Genomic DNA, 22,785 nt, shown 5'->3' with positions numbered 1-22,785 from the left:
TTTCTTCACTGGTGAAATAAAGATAGAGGTCACATAGATCAAATAGATTCCAGTTCTAGAATATTCTCCAAGAACAAAGACACAACCTCAGCCTGGAAATATCAATCACCAATTCAATATTATGACATAGATAGTTTAGTAAGGATTCATAGTTCACCCTTGACACTTGACACCCTGTTTTGAGTTATGGACTTCTTTGTCAATTTATTTCGTCCTTCCTTATTCTACTGCTGTCCTTTAAAGCAGCCGATTGTCATTGAGCTAGTATGTGACCTTCTTTACCAGAGACTCTCCTAGTTTTTCTCTCCAGTGCTTCTCCTTGGTTAAGTTCTGTGTTTTTATCTAGAGATGTCTTACCTGATGTATGTAGAGATGTCTCTTTTGTATGCCACATAGCATGTCTTGAGATACCAGGATTAGCGTGGAGTTTCTTCTGTGTAAATCACGATCTTTTAAAAGAAAACCTGAATACCACAGAGAATGTCTCTCCTCTACCACATGGTCCCGAGGCTACTCATTATGGGAGGAGACCTCAGGGAATGACTTCTCTGTTGTTTAATTTCTATAGAGGTAATTATTTATTACATTTTTGTTGTTTTGCCCTGATTTCCCGTATAAGCCACACTTTCATTTGGATCAGCGTCCACAGGTTGTTGATACAGTTGAATCCTATAGGCAGTCAGTTGACATTTTTTTCTGAGTTGGGCACTGTCTTCCAACAGACTTGAAAGAGTTCCCAGAGATGCTTAGCATTTGTTGGCCCTTTTGCCTTCAGTCTGTGGTCCAGCTCACCCCAAACCATCTCGATTGGGTTCAGGTCTGGTGACTGTGGAGACCAGGTCATCTGGCGTAGCACCCCATCACTCTCCTTCTTAGTCAAATTGCCCTTACACAGCCTGGAGGTGTGTTTGGGGTAATTGTCCTGTTGAAAAATAAATGATGGTCCAACTAAATGCAAACTGGATGGAATAGCAGCCGCTGCAAGATGCTGTGGTAGCCATGCTGGTTCTGTATGCCTTCAATTTTGAATAAATCCCCAACAGTGTCACCACCAAAGCCCCCCCACACCATCACACCTCCTCCTCCATGCTTCACGGTGGGAACCAGGCATGTAGAGTCCATCCGTTCACCTTTTCTACAAAGACACGGTGGTTGGATCCAAAGATCTCAAATTTGGACTCATCAGACCAAAGCACAGATTTCCACTGGTCTAATGTCCATTCCTTATCGTCTTTAGCCTAAACAAGTCTCTTCTGCTTGTTGCCTGTCCTTAGCAGTGGTTTCCTAGCAGCAATTTTACCATGAAGTCCTGCTGCACAACGTCTCCTCTTAGCAGTTGTTCTAGAGATGTGTCTGCTGCTAGAACTCTGTGTGGCATTGACCTGGTCTCTAATCTGAGCTGCTGTTAACCTGCGATTTCTGAGGCTAGTGACTCGAATTAACTTATCCTTCGCAGCAGAGGTGACTCTTGGTCTTCCTGTCCTGGGGCGGTCCTCATGTTTCTTTGTAGCGTTTGATGGTTTTTGCCACTGCACTTGGGGACACTTTCAAAGTTTTCCCAATTTTTCGGACTGACTGACCTTCATTTCTTAAAGTAATGATGACCACTCGTTTTTCTTTACTTAGCTGCTTTTTTCTTGCCATAATACAAATTCTAACAGTCTATTCAGTAGGACTATCAGCCGTGTATCCACCAGACGTCTGCACAACACAACTGATGGTCCCAACCCCATTTATAAGGCAAGAAATCCCACTTATTAAACCTGACAGGGCGCACCTGTGAAGTGAGAACCATTTCCGGTGACTACCTCTTGAAGCTCATCAAGAGAATGCCAAGAGTGTGCAAAGCAGTAATCAAAGCAAAAGGTGGCTACTTTAAAGAACCTAGAGTATAAGACATATTTTCAGTTGTGTCACACTTTTTGTTAAGTATTTCATTTCACATGTGATAATTCATAGTTTTGATGCCTTCAATGTGAATCACCAATTTTCAGAGTCATGAAAATAAAGAAAACTCTTTGAATGAGAAGGTGTGTCCAAACTTTTGGTCTGTACTGTATATAAAATTACAGAGACAACAACTCCTATGAGGGGACACAGCTAATACCCAGATATAAAAACAACTCCATCGCATGGTCCACCTATTGACCATTTATACCCATGCAACTGACATTTATAAAATACAGCTGACTTTCCCATGCATACTATATCAAATAATTAGACAAAGCCATAAGATATATAAGTGCTCTAGTACAACTGCTTATTATACCGTGATCTACATGTATGTTTTATGCTATGCAAAGATCCCTATAGTGCATGGGAAAAAAAAACAATAAAGCTCAGTTTGATGTCAAAAGTTAATCTACTTTACTGCTGTGAATGAATGTTAGGAGCTCCGGGAAGTGTGTCACCTCCATCCTGACATACATTTTGACCTGCTTCTTCCAAGGGCGAAACGCGCGTCAGGGTTGAGATGACATGCAGCCTAGAGCTCCTAATATTCATTCACAGTAGTAAGGTAGGTTCATTTTTGACATCACACTATGATCTTTGCTGTTTTCTGTTCCCATGCACTGCATCCGTACTGCGTTGTTCAAGGTTATGCCTCATGACATAGTGCACAAGGGCTTGCTGCTGCCACAGTCACTGCTACATGTGCAGAGTGGAATTCAACCATTTCGGCACATCGCATATCAATCGATCAAATGGTAGGCCAAAAGACCTTTGCAGTGTTGCAAGTTGATTAGCGAACGGTGGAAATGAGCACACAGTGACCGTGCCTTCTGCAGCAGCGCATCCAGGCCAGGATAGTGAGCTAGAAATTTCTGTTCTGTACAACTAGGCTCAGAATGTGAGCCATGCAAGGCACATGTGTGATGTCGCCCAGGTGTAGGGCCGCTAACAGGTTTGCACCATTATCGCACATGGCCTTCCCTGGCTCCAGGTTCAGTGGAGACAGCCATTGATGAAACTCGGCCCGGATAGTGGTCCACAACTCTTCAGATGTGTGACTGCATTCTCCGGTGCAGATTAATTTCAGCACTGCCTGATCGCGTTGAGCCCTGACCGAGCTGTACGGAGATGAGGGATTCTATTTACACTCTTGGAACGTGTGTTACATTAAGGGGGAGATTGAGGGCCCAGGTGGAGGCCCTAGAGGAGATGGAGGAAGTAGAAGCAGTGGAGGAAGCGGTAGATCCAGAGGTTTGTCCCACAAACCTTGGGGATTTCAAGACTTAGGAAGCAGCCCCTTCCCTCCTGCCCCTGCAGCCACCAGAGAAACCCAGTTCCCAGTCACTGAGATATAACGCCCCTGCTCATGCTCACTGGTCCATTTGTCAGTGGTGAAATGCACCCTGGGAGACACAGAGTTTTTCAAGGAAAAGGTAATGTTGTCTGCGACATGATGGGGTAGCGCAGGCACAGCTTTATAAGAGAAGTAATAGCGACTGGGCAACTGGTACTGGGGGACTGCAACGGCCATCAGGTTTCGTAAACCTTCTGTATGCACCAGGTTGAAAGGCAGCATTTTCGTGGCTAAATATTTAGATTAGGTAAAGTTCAAGCTCTTCACTTTGGCATGTGCTGGAGGAAATGATCTTTTATGTGACCAAAACTGTGGGACAAAGGGCTGGCTGCTGTACTGAGAGAGAGCGGAGTAGGGTGTACGTGACCATTCGGTGGACTGTGAGCGAGTTGTAGAGGGAGATGTAATGCTGGATTGAGAAACGTGTGGTGTGCTCAATGTCTCACATGGGTCAAAAACACCGGGCATGGTCACTTCCGTAACAGTTGATGGGCTCTCACTCACCCCGACTGTAGTGGGCAAACAAGTGGAGGTTCTGTGGTCGGAGACCTGTGTGAGAATAGTTTTGACAGTGATACAGGAGGAGGAAGAAGCAGCAGATGATGTTGATTTGTTGGCCGGTGGTTGGGTTGGCCCAGTAGTCCGCATTTTAGCGCAGTAAGATTCCCAAAGTAATGCATGTTGGTTGCGCATGTGCCGGCTCATGTATATAGTAGTCAAATTATTTGAATTTTGCCTCTACTGAGTCGTTCTTTAAAACATTGGCAGATAGCGAAAGTTGGGTTATACTTTGCGGTCTCAAAAAATGTCAAAGCTAGGCAACCTTCCTGCAAACTGCAGACCCGTGACCACTGCTGGCCACAGCCAGAGTTGTGGATGTGGATGCAGTGCTTCTCATGGTTGCATCACTACGTGTTTCTGCAGGAATCGCCAATGTAACATTCTCACCTTCGTCCTCCTCATCTGCTGAGCTACACAGCTGCGTGTCTCTGGGTTCACACCAAGTGGGATCTATAACTTCATCGTCAGGCTCTATGTTACGAACCGGCACCGTCATAGCCCCAGGCAGACTGCTGCGGTTCCTGTTGTGCCCAGGCACCGGCTGCCATTCTTGGCCATGCCTCGGGTCGTCCAGCTGACTGTTTCTTCCACCTTGTCTAAGTGTGGAGAGGCGGCTGGTGCGCATGCGCGCGTCGATGCACCCCAGTTAGAGCCTAAGTCCAGTGTTTCGCCTAGTGAGCATGCTTAGCCTGATTGTGTCATTTCTGAGACTAAGTCCTCAGTTCAGGCTACTGAGCATGCTCCCACAATTAACCCTAACAGCCTCTTTGCACAGGTACTTGGACTTCGTGCTGTGTGTAAGTTCTGTGTTGTGCCTACTGAGCATGCTCAGGCAGATAGTCTGATTTCTGGGTCTGTTGTTCAGGTTACTGAGCATGCTCAGGCACTTAGTGCATCAGAGGCTAGGTCCGGTAAGGACCTCACTGAACATGTCCGTGAGGTGGCAGGCAATGATAGGGCAGAGGATGTCAGGTGTCCTGATGACGTGGCCACTCCGGACTGGCTCACAGAGGCCCGCCCCTATGATCTGGCACCTCACCATTGGTCATCAGACGATGACTGGTGAAGTGTTTGGGGCTTGGCTGCAATGAGATCATCAATGACGTGGCGGTTCTGGATAGGCCGCTGGTGACATCACTGCTGACATGACACTCTGCTATTGGACCTTGGTGGTTCCACCCTAGGTTTGGGGCGGACCCAGGTTATAAAAGGGGCTGGAGACAACATGGAGAGGTGCAGTCTTCTTATATTCACTTAGAATTCATGGTGGCATAGGCTTTGTTGGAAGCGGTAGGTAGGGCTAGGCGAACAGTACCTGTCACGCCAAGATTCGTGGCTCAGCACATGAGGGTCAGGTGCCGTGCTTCTTTGCTACCGTTCCTGTTGTGCTATAGCAGTCCAGTGGCGTTAACTGGGCTGCGGATGCTGCGTCACCTGTCCGGTTGTGTCTCCTATGCACACGGACAGCATGCTGCGTCACCCGTCCGAGAGTGCCCTCTACGCACACGGACAACGCACCTGTTGCGCCACCTGTCCGGTTGTGCCTCCTACGCGCACGGACAGCGTACCCCAGGACCACTGTTGAGTTAACAGGGTGTTCCAGGATTAGGGATCTCATCTCTTTTTATCCTCCCTTTTGCAGCTGCTGCCTGACATTGAGTGCTGCTGCTCAGTTACTTGTACCGAGAATCCCCCGCTCTTTCTCCTGTTCTGTAGTCCCGAGATTACTTTTTTTTATTATTATTATTATTATTATTATTTATTTATAGAGCACCATTGATTCCATGGTGCTGTACATGAGAAGGGGTTACATACAGGATACATATACAAGTTACAGTAGACAGACTAGTACAGAGGGAAGAGGGCCCTGCCCTTGCGGGCTTATATTCTAAAGGATTATGGGGAGGAGACAGTAGGTGGGGTGTGGGTGGGGCGGCAGCTCCGTACGATGGTGGGGTGGCAGCTCTGCACGGTGGTGGGGCGGCAGCTCTGCACGGTGGTGGGGTCATTGAAGATTATAGGCATTTCTGAACAGATGGGATTTCAGGTACCGTTTGAAGTTTGCAAGGGTAGGGGATAGTCTGACGTGTTGAGGCAGCGAGTTCCAGGAGACTGGGGATTCTCGGGAGAAGTCTTGGAGGCGGTTGCATGAGGAGCGAATGAGAGAGGAGGAGAGAAGGAGATCTTGGGAGGACCGGAGATTACGTTTTGGAGTGTAGTGAGAGATTAGTTCAGAGATATAGGGAGGAGACAGATTATGCACAGCTTTATAGGTCAGTGTTAGTAGTTTGAATTGGATACGATGGAAGATTGGGAGCCAGTGGAGGGACTTGCAGAGGGGAGAAGCGGGGTGGTATTGAGGAGAGAGGTGGATCATTCGGGCAGCAGAATTAAGGATGGACTGAAGAGGGGCGAGTGTGTTAGCAGGGAGGCCACAGAGGAGGATGTTGCAGTAGTCGAGGCGGGAGATTATGAGGGCGGCACTAGCATTTTTGTAGGTTGAGAGTTGAGGAAAGGACGGATTCTGGAAATATTTTTGAGTTGAAGGCGGCAGAAGGTGGTGAGGGATTGGATGTGTGGTATGAAGGACAGGGCAGAGTCAAAGGTCACTCCGAGGCACCGAACTTTGGGTGCTGGGGAGAGCGTGATGTTATTTATTGTAACAGATAGATCAGGTAGAGCATGTAGGTGAGATGGAGGAAAGATGATCAGTTCAGTTTTGGTCACATTGAGCTTTAGGAAGCGAGAGAAGAAGGAAGGTATAGCCGATAGGCACTCTGGGATTCTGGACAGCAGAGAAGTGACATCTGGACCAGAGAGGTAGATCTGAGTGCCATCGGCATATAGGTGGTACTGGAAGCCGTGGGACTTTATGAGTTGTCCCAGGCCAAATGTATAGATGGAAAAGAGTAAAGGGCCCAGGACAGGGCCTTGAGGGACGCCAACAGAGAGATGGCGGGATGAAGAGGTTGTGTGGGAGTGGGAGACACTAAAAGTGCGGTTGGAGAGGTATGAAGAGATCCAAGAGAGGGCGAGGTCTCTGACACCAAGGGAAGAGAGGATCTGTAGTAGGAGGGAGTGGTCAACAGTGTCAAAAGCTGAGGATAGGTCTAGAAGTAGGAGTATGGAGAAGTGCTTGTTAGCTTTGGCAGTAAGTCATTTGTGATTTTAGTCAGGGAAGTTTCGGTAGAATGATGTGGATGGAAGCTGAACTGTAGGGTGTCAAAGAGAGAGTTAGAGGAGAGGTGGGAGGAAAGTTCAGCATGGACGTGCTGTTCCAGGAGTTTTGAGGCGAATGGGAGTAGTGATATGGGGCGATAGCTGGTAGTAGATGTTGGGTCGAGGGAAGGTTTCTTTAGGATGGGTGTGACTGTTGCATGTTTAAAGGCAGAAGGGAAGGTACCAGTTGTTAAAGATAGGTTGAAGAGATGGGTTAAGGCTGGAATAAGGATAGTGGTGAGGTTGGGGAGGAGGTGGGATGGGATGGGATCAAGTGCGCAGGTAGTGAGGTGCGATTTTGAGAGAAGATGTGCAAGCTCTCCTTCGGTGATGGTGGAGAGGACGTTTATGGGGGAGGGGCAGTGGGCTGTTATGTGAGTGGGTTGTAGTGGTTGAGCAGAAAAGACTTGTCTGGTTTGGTCGATCTTTTCTTTGAAATGTGTGGCAAATTCTTCTGCGGAAATGAGGGAGGTTGGAGGGGGCAGTGGTGGGCGAAGGAGGGAGTTGAAAGTATTGAATAACTGTTTGGGGTTGTGTGTTAAATAGGATATGAGGTTTCTGAAGTATTCCTGTTTAGCAGAGGTGAGGACAAAACGAAATGTGTGAATTGCATTTTTGAATGTGGTGAAGTCTTCCTGGGAGTGCGTTTTCTTCCACCGCCGCTCTGCAGCCCTAGACACTTGCCAAAGTTTTTTAGTGAGGTTGTTGTGCCAGGGTTGTCTATTGATTCGTCTCGCTCTGCCATGCACAAGAGGGGAGACTGAATCAATAGCTGATGTGAGAGTGTTGTTGCAGAAAGTGGTGGCACTGTTTGTGTCGTGGACTGAAGATATGGAAGACAGTAGTAGGATAGAGTCAGAAAGGGTGTGTATGTTGACGTGTGCGAGGTTTCTGCGAGGGTGTGATAGGTGCTGGACAGGAGGGGCAGGTGAGGAGGACAGAGCAGAGAAGGTCAATAGATGGTGGTCAGATAAGGAGAGAGGGGAGGTTGTGAGGTTAGATAGAGAGCAGAGACGGGTGAAGATAAGGTCTAATGTGTGTCCATCTTTATGGGTGGCAGAGGTGGACCACTGAGTTAGACCAAAAGATGAAGTGAGGGAGAGGAGTTTGGAGGCAGCTGACTGGTGGGTGTCGGTGGGGGTGTTAAAGTCACCCATGATGATAGTGGGACAGTCAGCAGAGAGAAAGTGTAGAAGCCAGGCAGAGAACTGGTCAATAAAGGCAGTGGCTGGGCCCGGGGGTCTGTATATGACGGCCACTTGGAGGTTGGAGGGAGAATAGATGCGGACAGAGTGTACTTCAAAGGAAGGGAGGACAAGGGAGGGTAGAGGTGGGATTGGATTAAAGCTGCAGTTGTTACAAAGAAGGAGGCCCACTCCTCCACCTTGTCTATTGCCAGGGCGAGGAGTGTGGGTGAAGTGGAGGCCGCTGTAGCACAGTGCAGCAGGGGAGGCAGTGTTAGAGGGTGTCAGCCATGTTTCGGTGAGACCCAGAAAGGATAGATTGCTAGAGGTAAAGAGGTTGTCGAATGATTTGCAGTTTGTTACAGACCGAATGGGCATTCCAGAGCGCTCCAGAGAGAGGGGGCGGCGGAGTGGGTGAGAGGGGAATGGGTTTTATATTGGAGAGGTTGCGGTAAATACAAGTAGATGGGGAGCGATAGGGGGGTGATAGAGAGGAGTGTCCCATCTGTGGGGGTCCAGGATTGGGAGATATGTCACCAGCAGTGAGAAGTAGAGAAAGGGAGAGCAGGTGGGAGGAGAGTGCATGGCCTGGTCTGCGTGATAGTAGGAGAGATCTGAGATTTAGGAGCAGGTCAGCAGATGAGGACAGGTGGGGAGGTAATAGGGAAGGGGAGATGAATATTTGTTTGGAGAGTGTTGGCGTTTGGGGATAGCGAAGGAGAGTGAGGAGGAGTGGAGCAAAGACTGTGAGGGCATAGGTGAACATGGTGAGTTTAAGGTTTACATATGGGAATATGAAAAAGTGTAGTGGAAAAAAATGCAAGCGACAGACACACAGTTATAGGGGTAGCGCTCACCTTCTGGTCACTTCTGGGACATTTCTGGAAAATTTCTGATTGCCCACTTTACTTCTATTTAACTTATATGTAGCTATAGGATTACTCTCTCTTCGGTGCATTACTCCACATTCATCACCATTACATCTCCTCAGTCCAGTATCTGCCCATTCTGACATCTTATCCAGATCGTTCTGTAATTTTGTATCAAGGTCAGATTTTAGTATCCTACATAGTTTGGTGTCATCAGCAAAGACTGACACTTTTTATCAATCCCATCCACAAGGTCATTAATAAAGAGATTAAAAAAAATTGGTACTAGCACACATCCCTGCGGTCCTCACTACTCCCAGTTTAGATCCCTGCGCTACTTACTGCTCCCAATACATATTCCTGCAGTCCCCACTGCTGACTATAGCCCATTTAGAGAATGTACCATTTATGACGACTCTTTGTTTCCTCTTTTAGCCAATTCCTTACCCATCTGCTTATAGTTTCCCCTGGTTGTGGCTTCTGGAGCTTCAGTATAACGCTGTTATGTGGCACAGGGTCAAATAAATCACATCAGCTGCATTACCAATATCCAGGTTTGCACTTACCCCCTCATAGAACCCCAACAGGTTGGTTAGACATGACTTATCTTTCATGAATCCATGCTGTCTGTCAGTTATTATATTATTTTCTGCAATATATTTTTTCATGTCATCTCTTAAAATGCTCTCAGAAACTTTGCATACTACTGATGTCAGGCTTACTGGACGGTAGTTGCCTGGATCTACCCTCTTACCTTTCTTAAAAATCAGTACCACGTCAGCAATCCTCCAATCCTGAGGCACCAAGCCTGTTACAAGCGAGTCTAAAAAGATGAGATACAGCGGTCTGTCAATTACTGAGCTCAATTCCCTCAATATTTGTGGATGAATGCCATCTGGCCCAAGGGATTTGTCATTATATAATTTCCTCAGATGCAGACGTACTTCTTCTTGTGTTAAATTAAATCTGGGGGGGGACTTTGATTTTTGACTTGTTGAATGATCCCTGGAATAGTCAGTTTCTTGGTGAACACCAATGAAAAGTGCCTGTTTAATATCTCAGCCTTTATCCTCTATAATAATCCTGTTATCTTTTATGAGGCCATTACCAGCCTTAGGGTTTTTTTTTGGCATTGATGTATTTATACATTTTTGGGAATTATTTTAATGTCTTTGGCAATTTGTGTCTCAGTAGCTAATTTTGCTAGTTTGATTTCTTTTTTACCTTTCCTATTGATATCTTTATACTCCTGAAATGCTATTTCTGTATTCTCAGCCTTCAAGATTTTGAGCGCCCTTTGTTTTATTATACTTTGTACTGCCTTATTTATCCATAGCTTTTTCGTTTTATTCCTGGACATTTTATTACCAGACGTTTTGTACAGGACTGTGGTAGTGTATTCTTAAACTTGTCCCATTTACGTTTGGTATCCCCAGTTATGCTGAGACTACCTTGGAAGATGTTTTAATAGAACAACCACTCCCAGTCTCTTGTTTAGCACAGGAGGTGGAGCTGAAGGTGCTCACCGCAGCGAGTACAACGGTGGAAGGTAGGACCGCAAACATTTATACCAAATCTCAAAATTGTTTTGGAGTGGCACATGACTATGGTCCCACCTGAAGGAGTAGCGATTTCATTGGGTCCTCAGATAAACCTATATATAATGCAGAAAGTATCAGGCAACTTTTTAGGGCTTTAGAGTTACCCAAGCAGATAGCTATTATTAAAGTCCAGGCTCATACTAAGGAAAAGGCAAATTAATCTCAGGGAAATGCCCTGGCAGATACTGCTGCTAAAGCAGCGGCTGTTATGCTGCTACCAGAGAACTTTGTGTGCAGTGTACAACAGGATACTGTTGAAGACTGTTGCTGCTAGATAAGTTGCAGCAACAGTCTTCAACAAAGGAAAAATAATAATGGAAATATAAGGGAGCAACGTGTGTGTGATGTGTGGAGTTCAGGTAAGGCCGGTTTCACACATCCGGCTTTTTGCCGTTTTGCCGGATCCGGCGCTCTACCGTACAGTTAATACAGTACAATGACAGGGCAACAAGCGCCGGTCACATGCTATCATGTAAACAATAGGATAAAGAGTTGCACACCAGTCACAATGTATAGGGGAATAATGAAAAGCATAACTGCTATATGAATACTAGACTGAAAAATACAATGGACTATCTGAAATAAGTGAAAAACATGAAAATGGTATCTGCATAACTGCTATGAAAAATAGAAATGAGAGATATTTAGCCATTGTATTGATCAATGCAAAGGAGCCCCAAAACCAAACGCCAAGGTAATCTCTATTTTTGGGGTCCCTAACCTATGTGTAACCTCACCTGCAGTTAAAAAACTTGCTCTGTATGGGAAGCAAGGGACCAAGCTATATATGTGTGAAATAAGAGACATGGCTATGGGTGGGGCAGGGTTCTCAGACAGTTATGCAGATACCATTTTCATGTTTTTCACTTATTTCAGATAGTCCATTGTATTTTTCAGTCTAGTATTCATATAGCAGTTATGCTTTTCATTATTCCCCTATACATTGTGACTGGTGTGCAACTCTTTATCCTATTGTTTAGTTGTATATTTTTGAGTCTTGCACCCTGTTCACACCATTGGTGTTCCAGACATACATTCTTTAGTTAGTAGGCACTTTTTGTCTGAGAACCCTGCCCCACCCATAGCCATGTCTCTTATTTCACACATATATAGCTTGGTCCCTTGCTTCCCATACAGAGCAAGTTTTTTAACTGCAGGTGAGGTTACACATAGGTTAGGGACCCCAAAAATAGAGATTACCTTGGCGTTTGGTTTTGGGGCTCCTTTGCATTGATCAATACAATGGCTAAATATCTCTCATTTCTATTTTTCATAGCAGTTATGCAGATACCATTTTCATGTTTTTCACTTATTTCAGATAGTCCATTGTATTTTTCAGTCTAGTATTCATATAGCAGTTATGCTTTTCATTATTCCCCTATACGTTGTGACTGGTGTGCAACTCTTTATCCTATTGTTTAGTTGTATATTTTTGAGTCTTGCACCCTGTTCACACCATTGGTGTTCCAGACATACATGCTATCATGTGACCGGCGCATGTGACCCGGAAGTTACAGCGCTGTCATTGTACTGTATTATCTGTACGGGAGAGCGCCGGATCCGGCAAAACGGCAAAAAGCCGGATGTGTGAAACTGGCCTAAGAGGTTCTGTCTTCCCAGGTCACTCTTCCTAATGATGACTCAGTTGGTACATGGTCCAACTCACTGTGCTAAAGAAACTGTTAGTTAAGTTTGGTGAACCAACACTGGTTGGCACCAGGATTTACTCAAGCTGCTTCTGTATGTTTCTGCCTGTACTGTCTGTGCCCTCCATTATCCAGGAAAAACAAGGCAGGTTACACAAGGCCATTGTACCCGTTCCAGTGACTGCAGATTGATTTCATACAACTTGTTCTGTGTAATGAGGCGATGTTTGGCTCTAAACTCGCCAAGTATCATGGCAGCATCTGACACTGTTCACACTGGAGAATCTGACACTCCGCTCTATGCCTTTTTTTGTGCTTCTGAGTTACACAGACAGGCCCGGGGTCGACCAGCTGTGTTCTCATTAGTAGTCGGGCATGCAGGAGTTAATTTCTGCTAGCCTGCTGGCTACCTCTTAGATGACATGTTGTGGGAGACCTATCACAGTTACTCCCCGCCTTTTTAAGATGGTGGAACCTGTCTTCACATGCTGACTATAGCTTTTTCTAAATTGATCTGTGTGATGTTTTATCCCAGTTCTGCTGGTGATTGTATTACTTTGTGTGTAGAGTAGTTGTGGCGTTCTCCCGTTGTCTTGTTGTTTCCTCTCTGCTCTTATTTTCCTCTTAAGCTCTTTTTGTCTTATACCTCTGAGTGTCATGAGATAGAGATTTGATTTCCCCTGTTTGTCTATTTCTGTTGGTTTTTATCCCTATTGCCCCGGTCCTCCCCAGGGGTTGGGAGATAGGGGTATAAGATCAGGGCTGGTCAGGAGCAGGGCAAAGAGGGTGGTCCAGATATTTTCCCCATCAGAGATAACTCTGGGATTAGGGATAGCTAGGATCCTCTTGCCTGAGGGCCAGTCTAGAAGCCCTTGCCCCCCTCTCTCCACCTACACTGTTACATGAGGTCCTGCTCATGTTACCACTCTCCAGACCATCATAACCATCACCAGAATTGTCCTTTGCTTCAATTTCAGGGTTCTAAAATGAAGTGTAAGGAACTAGGATTTGTCGTGCCTACAAGACTCTGAATACAGTGCCTCACTGGGCTACTCCATATATCTGGACTTCCAAAATAAGAACGGCTTGGGACAAATAGTACAGTTCTCACCCTGTCTACTGGGACATCCCTCAGTACTACCAGGATGTTCTGACATTTGTCACTGTGTGAAAACCCAAACACTATCCACAATCTAACTAAATAAATGGACTAAACCAAGTCTATTGCTGTTGCTGTTACCTAGTAGTAATGAATCTTATTGTTGAATCATTTATGGACTTTTCTTTAAGATCCACACAATTGAGTCTATCTGATCAGAGGGCCTTCTTCATAGTCAGTCCGGACAGGCTAGGAGTCTTGGTGCTCCTCTGCCCTGGACCTCTAATCTCTCCTCTTCTCCTCTTTTTCCACTCCCCATCACCCACCACTGAACTGCTGCTCTTTGATTGGCATGTGATCCATTATTTCCCATATAACTAGTAATGTCCACAGTTATTCTCAGTTTTACTGAAGAGTTTGGAGAACATTGACCTCCATGATTTACAAAATATTAAAAACCGTAAAGGAGTAGATTACAAGTCATTGACCAGGCGAGACGTGTCACATGTCTGCATTTATTTAGTCTCGAGATCTTCATTCCCAGTTTATATTGGCCCTTTATACACTAGGACTTCTATGACATATTAGATGTTTTACTGGTATAACTGGTCGTGTCATGGTTACTGAACACCAGACAAAACGATGTTACGCTGCACAGTAATTCCACCATTTTTTGACGTCTACAAAATAGTTTGAATTGTTTTAATATAGGAGAAATACAATGAATGAAAAATAGAGGACTATTAAGTTATAGGTTACAAACAATGGCAAATTGTGCATCTCACCAATGGAGGCTGGAGACCGTCCTGCTCAACTAGAACTGTCCTGGTCAATCAATGCGATCTCATTTCTGAATAGTACTGGCAAAATCTAGGAAAATAAAGTTTGATGTTAACCATAGTTTACTGGGGTGGTCTAGACCTGGAAAGTCGGCAAGGAACAGAACATCTAGTCATTAATGTATTGTCTAATATTGAAGGTTCGAATGTCCATGATCTTATTTTTTTTTTTTTTAAATTCTTTATTTATACAACAGACTCTTGCAAACCATAAAGCGGTCAGTTGACATAACAGACAAAAACAGTTAAACAGAGTTTGGGAGAATACATCTCAATACAAAATCACTTACAACTGTGCCAACCCCACAAATTGACAAACGGGTCCGTTCTTTTCCAATTTTTATCATATACAAGAAGAGAAGTACCGAAAAGGAGGCAAGAGTGCATAAAGATGACTCAGACAATTCTGAGCAGTGAAGGGTTCGCACCAGCTGAGAAAAAAGAAAAGGGGGGAATATAGAGGAAGAGTGGAAAGGGAAAGGGATAAGGCAGAGCGGAAGGAAGGTGGGAAAGGAGGAAGAGAGAGGAAAAGGAAAGAGAAAAAGGGGGATAAGGTGAGAGAAGGGAAGAAGGAGGGGAGAGAGTATGGGGAGGGGAGGGGAGAGAGAAAAAAAACAAAAACAAAAAAACAAAAAAAAAACCAAACAACCCCCCTTTTAATTTGAGGGGGTGGGTTTGCCAGGGGGAAGGGCCAGCGATAGAGGGGGTACGCTCATCCTACGCATCACGCAGCAGGAGGTCGTACTCACTAGAAAACTTAAATTGCAACCAGGGAAGCCAGATCCCGCGGAAGCGCTCATACCGATCATGCAGGGAGGAGGTCAAGTCCTCCATCTGTAGAAGCTCATTGACCCTGGAGGCCCAGAGGGACAGAGTAGGGGGGGCGTCCGACTTCCACTTCAAGGGGATGCATGACCTGGCCGCCATCACTAGAAAGTGCAGAAGCGACTGTTTGTATGCAGAGACGGACATCTCAGTCAGTTGAAGAAGGAACAACTCCGGACCCAGGGTCTGCGTTGTTCCAGTCACGTGTTTGATCACCTCCCCCACTCCGCTCCAGAACTCTCAGAGGGCCGGACACGACCAGAATATGTGCGCAAAGTCCCCCTCAGCCGTCCCACATCTCCAACAGTAAGGGTCTACGCCAGGGAACATCTTGTGTACCCTGGTTGGGACCCTATACCACCTCGACAAGAGTTTGTAATTGGATTCCTGGAGTCTGGAGCTTATTGAGGTCTTATGGGCAAGCGTCAAAATTTTGTTCCTTTGCGTATCTGTCAAGGAGAGGCCCAGGTCTTGTTCCCAGTGTGCGAGAAATGTGGGGGGGGGAGGTCGCCAGGGTCCGTCAGCATCCTGTACACCAGGGACAGAGAGTGCCGAAGCACTCCCTCCCGGGTACACAGCGCCTCAAACTCCGTGGGGCGAGCTGTATATAGCAAGTGGTCAGGGAGGGAGCTGATGTAGTGTCTGAGTTGCATGGACCTCCAAGCTCCCAACTGTCTCGGGGTCTCGCATTCTGTAAGTGTCCCGAGTGAGGGCCAGCCCCCGTCAGTTATTAGGTGACATGCCCGAAAGCGCCCCCCTCTATCCAGCGACGAAAGACAGGGTCCGTCAGACTCGGATACAAATCTGGGGAGCCAATTATGGGTGAGAGAGGAGAGGGGACTGGAAGTAGTAATCTGCGGACCTGTCTCAGGGAACAGCACTCCAGGGTGGCGCCAATTGTGGGATGGTGTCTCAGACTAGCGGGAAGAGGGCTCGATATCCAAGGGGCTGCGGTAAGACTAATCGCAGAGAAACTTTGTTCCAATGCCACCCAGGGTTTCGTCTTGGCGTGGCGACACTAGTCGATAACTCTGACCATATGTGAAGCCCAGCAGTATACCTTCAGGTCTGGGATTCCCATCCCCCCCCTCCTCTTGGGTCTACACAGTAAGGAGCGGGAGATTCGAGCTGGCTTGTTGTCCCAGATGAACTTGGTTTGTAGAGAAGCCAGCTCCTTAAAAAAGGAGCTGGGAATCCGTATCGGAAGAGCCTGGAGAAGGTAAAGGATGCGAGGGAGGACATTCATTTTAAAGATGTCACATCTACCAAACCAAGTGAACCAGCCTTTCGCCCATCTCGTACAATCCTCTCTGATAGTCCCAAGGAGGGGAAGAAAGTTCAATTTGAATAGCGAGTTAGTGTCAGCCGCCAACCGAACCCCCAGGTACCCAAGAGAACCAGAGGCCCATTTAAAGCTAAAAGATGATTGGAGTGAAGTAACCGCACCCGGAGGCAGGTTCACGTTCAGAGCTTCAGACTTGGTCATATTTATTTTAAAATTGGATAGGCAGGAATAAGTCTCGAATTCCCGGAGCAGGTTGGGCAGGGAGACCAAGGGGTTCGTGAGGAAAAAAAGGAGATCATCTGCGTAGGCTGCAATTTTGAATTTGTGAACCTCAGTGAGAGGGCCAGTAATGTCGCGGTTTCTTCTAATATGACACAGAAGGGGCTCCAGGGTCAAAACAAATATTAAAGGAGACAGGGGGCATCCCTGCCTGGTCCCATTATTAATCGGGAACCTGTCGGAAAGAAGACCATTCACCCTGACCGCTGCGGTAGGACCACTGTAGAGAGAGCCAATCCAGTTCAACATAGACCTGCCTAACCCAATCGCTCTCAAGGCCTCCGTCATGAAAACCCAGTTAACACGATCGAAGGCCTTTTCAGCGTCTGTGGAGAGGAGCATCAGCGGCTGCTTCTCCAGACGGGCTTTATGAATCAGGTTTAGCGCTTTGGTCGTGTTGTCCCTGGCCTCTCTCCCTCCCAGAAACCCAACCTGGTCCGGGTGAATAAGGCCTCCCATCAGAGGTGAGAGCCTGTCCGCCAGGATCTTCGCAAAGAGCTTTAAGTCCGTATTTAACAGGGAGATGGGTCGGTAACTCGCGCACTGAGAAGGGTCCTTACCCTCTTTCGGGATGACCACTATGGTAGCCGACAGAGTGTCTCTAGGGATGGGGGACAAGCCGCTTGTTGCAACGTTATTAAAGGCCTGAAGAAAGGGGGTATTTAGCGTTGATCCCAACTTTTTATAATAGGCTAGGGGAAGGCCATCGGGGCCCGGGGCCTTACCCGTTGGGGAGTTTTTGATAGCCTAGAGCAATTCTAGTTCTGTGATGGGTCTCTCCAGGCCTTCTGCATCCTCCACTCGGAGCCCTTGCATTCCTGAGTTACTAATATATTTCCTGATCTGCAGGCGTAAGTCTGCTCGGGCAGAATTGGTTTTATCTCCATCAATGGAGTAAAGGGAAGCATAGAAGTTACCAAAGGCCGTGGCGATATCCCTGGGCAAAGTCGCTAGCCTCCCACCCGGATTTTGGACCCGCTGGACATAACCCCGCGTTCTTTGTAAACGTAGCGCTCTGGCCAAGGTTCTGCCACTCTTATTCCCGAACTCATAGAAATGTCTCCTGCATTTAACCATGGCACTCTTTGCCTTGTGAGTCAATAGGGTGCGCAGCTCTTCCCGCTTTTGGGTCAGACGAGATCTGGACCCAGGGTCACAGGATCTCGTATGCAGGACCTCTAGTTGGTGAATTTCGGAAAGAAGAGCAGCCACCTCCACCACCCGCGCTTTTTTCAGACGCGAACCATGCTTGATAAAAAGCCCCCGCGCGACACATTTGTGAGCTTCCCATACCATTTTGGGTGACACCTCCCCAGCTGCGTTTTGCCCAAAATATTCCGACAAAGCCGATTGGATCTCATCCATGACCGTCGGATCATTTAGTAGTGAGTTGTTCAAAGTCCATTGGCACTGCCTGTCGACGGGATAGTCCAAGGCAAGTGAGATCATAATCAACGCATGGTCAGAGAAATGAATGCTTTCAATTGTCGCTGCCAGCAGGGCGTGGAGGTCCCTGTGGCGGACGAAGAGGTGGTCGAGGCGGGAGTAACTATCATGAACTGCAGAGTAGAATGAATAGTCCTTGTCTGAAGGATGGAGAAGCCTCCAAGTGTCTATCAGCTGAAATTCAAGCAGCCCTCGTTTGATACGTTGTGTTGCCCTTTGTGGTAGACAAGAAACTCCCCCAGAGTTGTCTATTTTAGGGTCTAGAGTGAAATTGAAGTCCCCTCCTATCACTAAAGTGCCTTCAGCAAAGTCATCTATTATGTCAAGAAAGCGTAAGAACGTTGTGCATTGTCCTGTGTTTGGCAGGTATAAGGCCGCAAATGTGTATAATTGGGAGGCGATGCGCCCCTTCACCAGTAGAAGTCTCCCCTCCCCCTCAGTCCTTGACTCCAGTGTCTCCCATTGCAGTGAACCTGCTATTAGTATACTGGTTCCCCTGGATCTGGGGTCAGGAGAGGGGGAGTGAAACACAACCGGGTACCTTTTGTCCTTGAGCTTATATGGTTTCTCTAGGCTGTAGTGAGTCTCCTGCAGGAAAGCAACTTGTATGCGGCTCCTCCACAGGAGGTTCAGGAGAATTGAGCGCTTCCCAGAATCATGCAGTCCCCTCACATTTAATGAGCCAATGCGTAACTCAGAGCACGTCTTTTTCATCACTGTCCGACCTTAGCCCCTGGGGGGAAAAAAGGGAGGACAAAGAAGAGAAGAGAAAAAAAAAAAAAAAAGGGGGGGGGGGATGGGGGGAAGGAGGAGTAGATTTGGATGAAGGAGAGTGAGCAAGGGTTTAAGGAGGAGGTAGAAGGGGGGAGAGTGAGTCCGCCCTGCTAGAGGGAGAAACGTGAACTAACAAGGAGTCAGGGGGTGGAGAGAAACAGAAGTACAGCCGAGACTAGGGAAAAAGAGAGAAGAGAAAGAAAGAAGGAGAGAGAAGCACACAGGGTATAGAAGCTCACACAAAGCTCGCAGACCTGGGACCAGCCGCGGGTCCACAAGGAAAATAGGAGAGCGGGTACGAGTATGGAGTCACGGAGGGGCCAAAGTCCGGGCCCAGCTATAGAAAGACCGGACTTTACATCCCGGCGCTCCAACTGGCGCCAGGAAAAGTTCCCCCCCCCGGCCGCACACAACACGAAGATAATGACATATGAGAGAAACGACCTTAAACTTTGAACCCTACAGCACCTAGAAAGTAGACATTGTGCACATGTCGACATACAATACTGTATAGGTACCAAGGGGCTCTATGATCAAGCGGGATCAGCCCCGCTCATCCGACGAGGAGGAAGGGCCACCCCCCCGCCCCTCTCCCTCCGCCTCACAGGGGTCGGGGGGTCCCAGGCAAGCCAGTCCGGGACAGACATCTCGTCGATCCCCAGGAATGTAAACAGACCCGTTAGATCTGAGGGTCTCCTCAGAAAATAGACGGCAGTACCTTTGCGGGCTATAAGATGGAAGGGGTGTCCCCAGCGGTAGGTGGCGCCCGCCTCTTTGATTCGGAGTAAGAGCGGTTGAAGCAGCCTTTTCATATATAGGGTGCGACTGGAGACATCTGGAAACAACGACACAAGTGCACCATCCATCTCCATTGGGCCATGAGCCCATGCCCCTTGGAGAATCCGCTCCTTATCTCCATAATAGTGGAGACGGCAAAGAACGTCTCTGGTGTTGGAGGATGCCCTGGTGTTCGGGCGGGCCACCCTGTGGATCCTGTCGAAGAGATAGGTCGCGTCAGGAGGTCTGCCTGTGACAATATTAAAGATAGCCAGAACGTTGGAGCGTAGGAGTTCAGGTGACCAGTCCTCTGGAATGCCTTTCAGTCGGACATTGTTTCTCCTGCTTCTGTTTTCTTGGTCGTCCAGAAGCAGGGCCATGTCTCTGATACGTAAGGTATAAGCTTCCCAGCCTTTCTCCAGACGCTCCAGCCTGCCCTCCATTGATCCCTGGACCTGCTCAGTGGCCGTGATCCTGTCCTCCAGAACCCCCATCTCCTCCCTCACTGAGGACAGTGCTGCCAGCTGGGCCTGTTCTATTCTGGAGGCCACCTCATCCAAATCCTTTTTGCTGGGGAGGGCTGCAATGAGCTCCCTCAGGGTCTGAGTGTCCAACATGTCAGAGGGGGCATCCAGGTTCCCAGAGTCACCGACCCTCAGGCTGGGGGCACTAAGGGGCCTGGAAGTGGCCTGCGGCTCCATTATGAGGGTGCCTCCCGGGGTCTGCTCCCCCTCTTTTCTCTGTGGGGGCCCCGCTGATCCAGAAGTGGCAGGGCTCCCTCTATGAGCGGCATTGCTTCCAGCCACCTCCTCCCCCCTCTCCCCTTCACTTAACTGGCGCTGCAGCCGCGCCGCTTGCGGGGACTTTCCCTCCACCACGCTCCCAGCTCCAGCCGTCGCCATCTTGCCTGTGCTCGCGCTGAGAGGAGCCGCTGCTGATGAGGAGAGAAACCTTGCCAGGCCTCCGGAGGGTCGTCTGTCAGGTGCCGGATCCGATGCTGTAGGTAGTCGCTTCTTTGGGGGCATTGTGTCGGCGTGCAGCCGGAGGGGGAGAGTATGTAAGATTTTGGGCCCAGGAGCTCCGGCTACGAGCGTCCTCACTCCTCCATGTCCAGGACACGCCCCCATGATCTTATTTTTTGACTCCTATAATAAGTGCTGTATGTGGTTGAGGCCACACTTTTACTTTCTTCCATAACATGGTTGAAGAAGACCTGCAGAAAGACCTTGAATTTGGTAAAATGATTGTGCTATGATTCCTCTCACCCGTTGGTTCCTCAGACTATATATCAGGGGGTTCAGCATTGGAGTCACAGCTGTGTAGAAGATAGAAGCCACCTTATCTCGCACAGTAAAGGCACTGGAATGAGGACGCATGTATGTGAATAGCACAGTGCCATAGAAGATGAAGACACACATGAGGTGTGAAGAGCAGGTGCTGAAGGCTTTCCTCCTACCTTCTGTGGATTTTATGTTTATAACTGAAAAGATAATTAGGGTGTATGAGATAAGGATAGTAATCAATGAGCTTGAGGCCAAAGAACCTACTGTGTAAACAGTAACCAGGTCACAGGTAGATGTGTCCGAGCAGGACAGTCTGACGACCAGAGGGGCATCACAGTAAAAGTGGTCGATGAGGTTGGGCCCACAGAATCGAAGAGTGAATGCACAGCTGGTCTGTACTGAGGACTGTAAGAAGCCAACGGAGAGGGAAAGAAGAACAAGGCATAGACATTTCTTCTTAGTCATTGTGGAGACATAATGGAGAGGGTGGCAGATGGCAACATAGCGGTCATAGGACATGGTGGAAAGGAGAAATGACTCTGTAGATGCCAGAGCAGCATAGAAGTAAAATTGGAGAGCACAGCCTTCAAAGGAGATGGTCTTATCCAAACACTTAAGGTCCACCAGCATCTTAGGGGTAGTGGTAGAGGAATAGAAGACGTCCACCAGAGAGAGGTAACTCAGGAAGTAATACATTGGATTCTGAAGGTTTGACGTGTTTCTGACAATAGCCACCAGGCCAACATTGGCCACTATGGTCACAATGTAGACGTGCAGGATGAGTATGAAGAGGAAGGGCTTCAGCTTCTCATTATCAGTCAGTCCAGTAAACACAAATTCTGTGACTTTTGTCTGGTTTGTGATGTCCATGAAAATTATCTCCTTTACTGGTGAATTAAAGGATAGAGGTCACATAGATCAAATAGATTCCAGTTCTAGAATATTCTTCAAGAACAAAGACACAACCCCAGCCTGGAAGTATCAATAACCAATTTAATATTATTATGACATAGTTCATCCTTGCTTTGTTTTTTCGTCCTTCCTTATTTTACTGCTGTCCTTTAAAGCAGTTGATTGACATTGAGCTATTTAGTCTGTGACCTTCTTTACCAGAGACTCTCCTAGTTTTTCTCTCCATTGCTTCTCCTTGGTTGAGTTCTGTGTTTGTATCTAGAGATGTCTTACCTGATGTATGTAGAGATGTCTCTTTTATATGCCATATATCGTGTTTTGAGATTAGCGAGGAGTTTCCTCTGTGTAAATCCTGATCTTTTAATAAAAAAGCCTGAATTCTTTAGAGAATGTCTCTCCTCTACCACACGGTCCCGAGGTTACTCATTATGGAAGGAGACCTCAGGAAATGATTTCTCTGTTGTTTAATTTTTATAAAGAGGTAATTATTTATTATATTTTTGGCCTTTTGCTGTGATTTCCCATGTGAACCACACTTTCAACTGGAAAGGTGTTGTCACGGGGTATGTACAAATGGAACAGGGGCTCCTAGGCTGACCCTAAGGTTGGGCTCCCTGCGCTGTTTGTTATCTCGAAGGTAAGCTTGATGGTAGCAAGGCTGAAGCCCCGAACTTGACCCTGTGTCCTGTCTGAGCTCTGATACTACTCTCCACCACCCTGGGAGAGGGCTGGAAATCCAGAAACCAAAACCCCAAAAAATGGGCACAGACAAGAGTAAATGAAAACTTGCACACACTGCATTTAAACATGATGGAGAGCCAGTATGTGAACAAGGAGTAACGCAAAAGGGGGTAGGAATTAACACACAACTGGAGGGTT

At 47.3% G+C, this 22,785-nt stretch overlaps 1 protein-coding gene across 1 annotated transcript; it reads right to left on the bottom strand.

Moving 5' to 3' along the window:
• Positions 1-38: 38 nt before the first annotated feature.
• On the bottom strand, positions 39-21,864 carry LOC142303059 (olfactory receptor 5B12-like). The gene is made up of 4 exons (XM_075344152.1): positions 20,962-21,864; positions 16,529-16,627; positions 16,211-16,360; positions 39-92 (listed from the first exon to the last, which is right to left on the bottom strand). Exons 1-4 carry the CDS (start codon positions 21,862-21,864, stop codon positions 39-41), a joined length of 1,206 nt encoding a protein of 401 aa, XP_075200267.1.
• Between the last annotated feature and the right edge of the window lie 921 nt (positions 21,865-22,785).

This window comes from Anomaloglossus baeobatrachus, chromosome 4 (assembly GCF_048569485.1).
Source record: "Anomaloglossus baeobatrachus isolate aAnoBae1 chromosome 4, aAnoBae1.hap1, whole genome shotgun sequence".
Taxonomy (NCBI): Eukaryota; Metazoa; Chordata; class Amphibia; order Anura; family Aromobatidae; genus Anomaloglossus; species Anomaloglossus baeobatrachus.
Note: the sequence above shows the minus strand (reverse complement) of the source record. Positions and strands in the feature narration are given on the sequence as shown.

What these genes read in the sequence shown, in the direction of transcription:
- LOC142303059 (XM_075344152.1), bottom strand. Translation starts at nt 21,864, where the DNA reads ATGGACATCACAAACCAGACAAAAGTCACAGAATTTGTGTTTACTGGA. An exon ending in AACGGGTGAGAGGAATCATA is followed by an intron (nt 16,628 to 20,961) that starts GCACAATCATTT and finishes AATATGACCAAG; the next exon opens with TCTGAAGCTCTGAACGTGAA. An exon ending in GTTCTCTTGGGTACCTGGGG is followed by an intron (nt 16,361 to 16,528) that starts GTTCGGTTGGCG and finishes TACCTTCTCCAG; the next exon opens with GCTCTTCCGATACGGATTCC.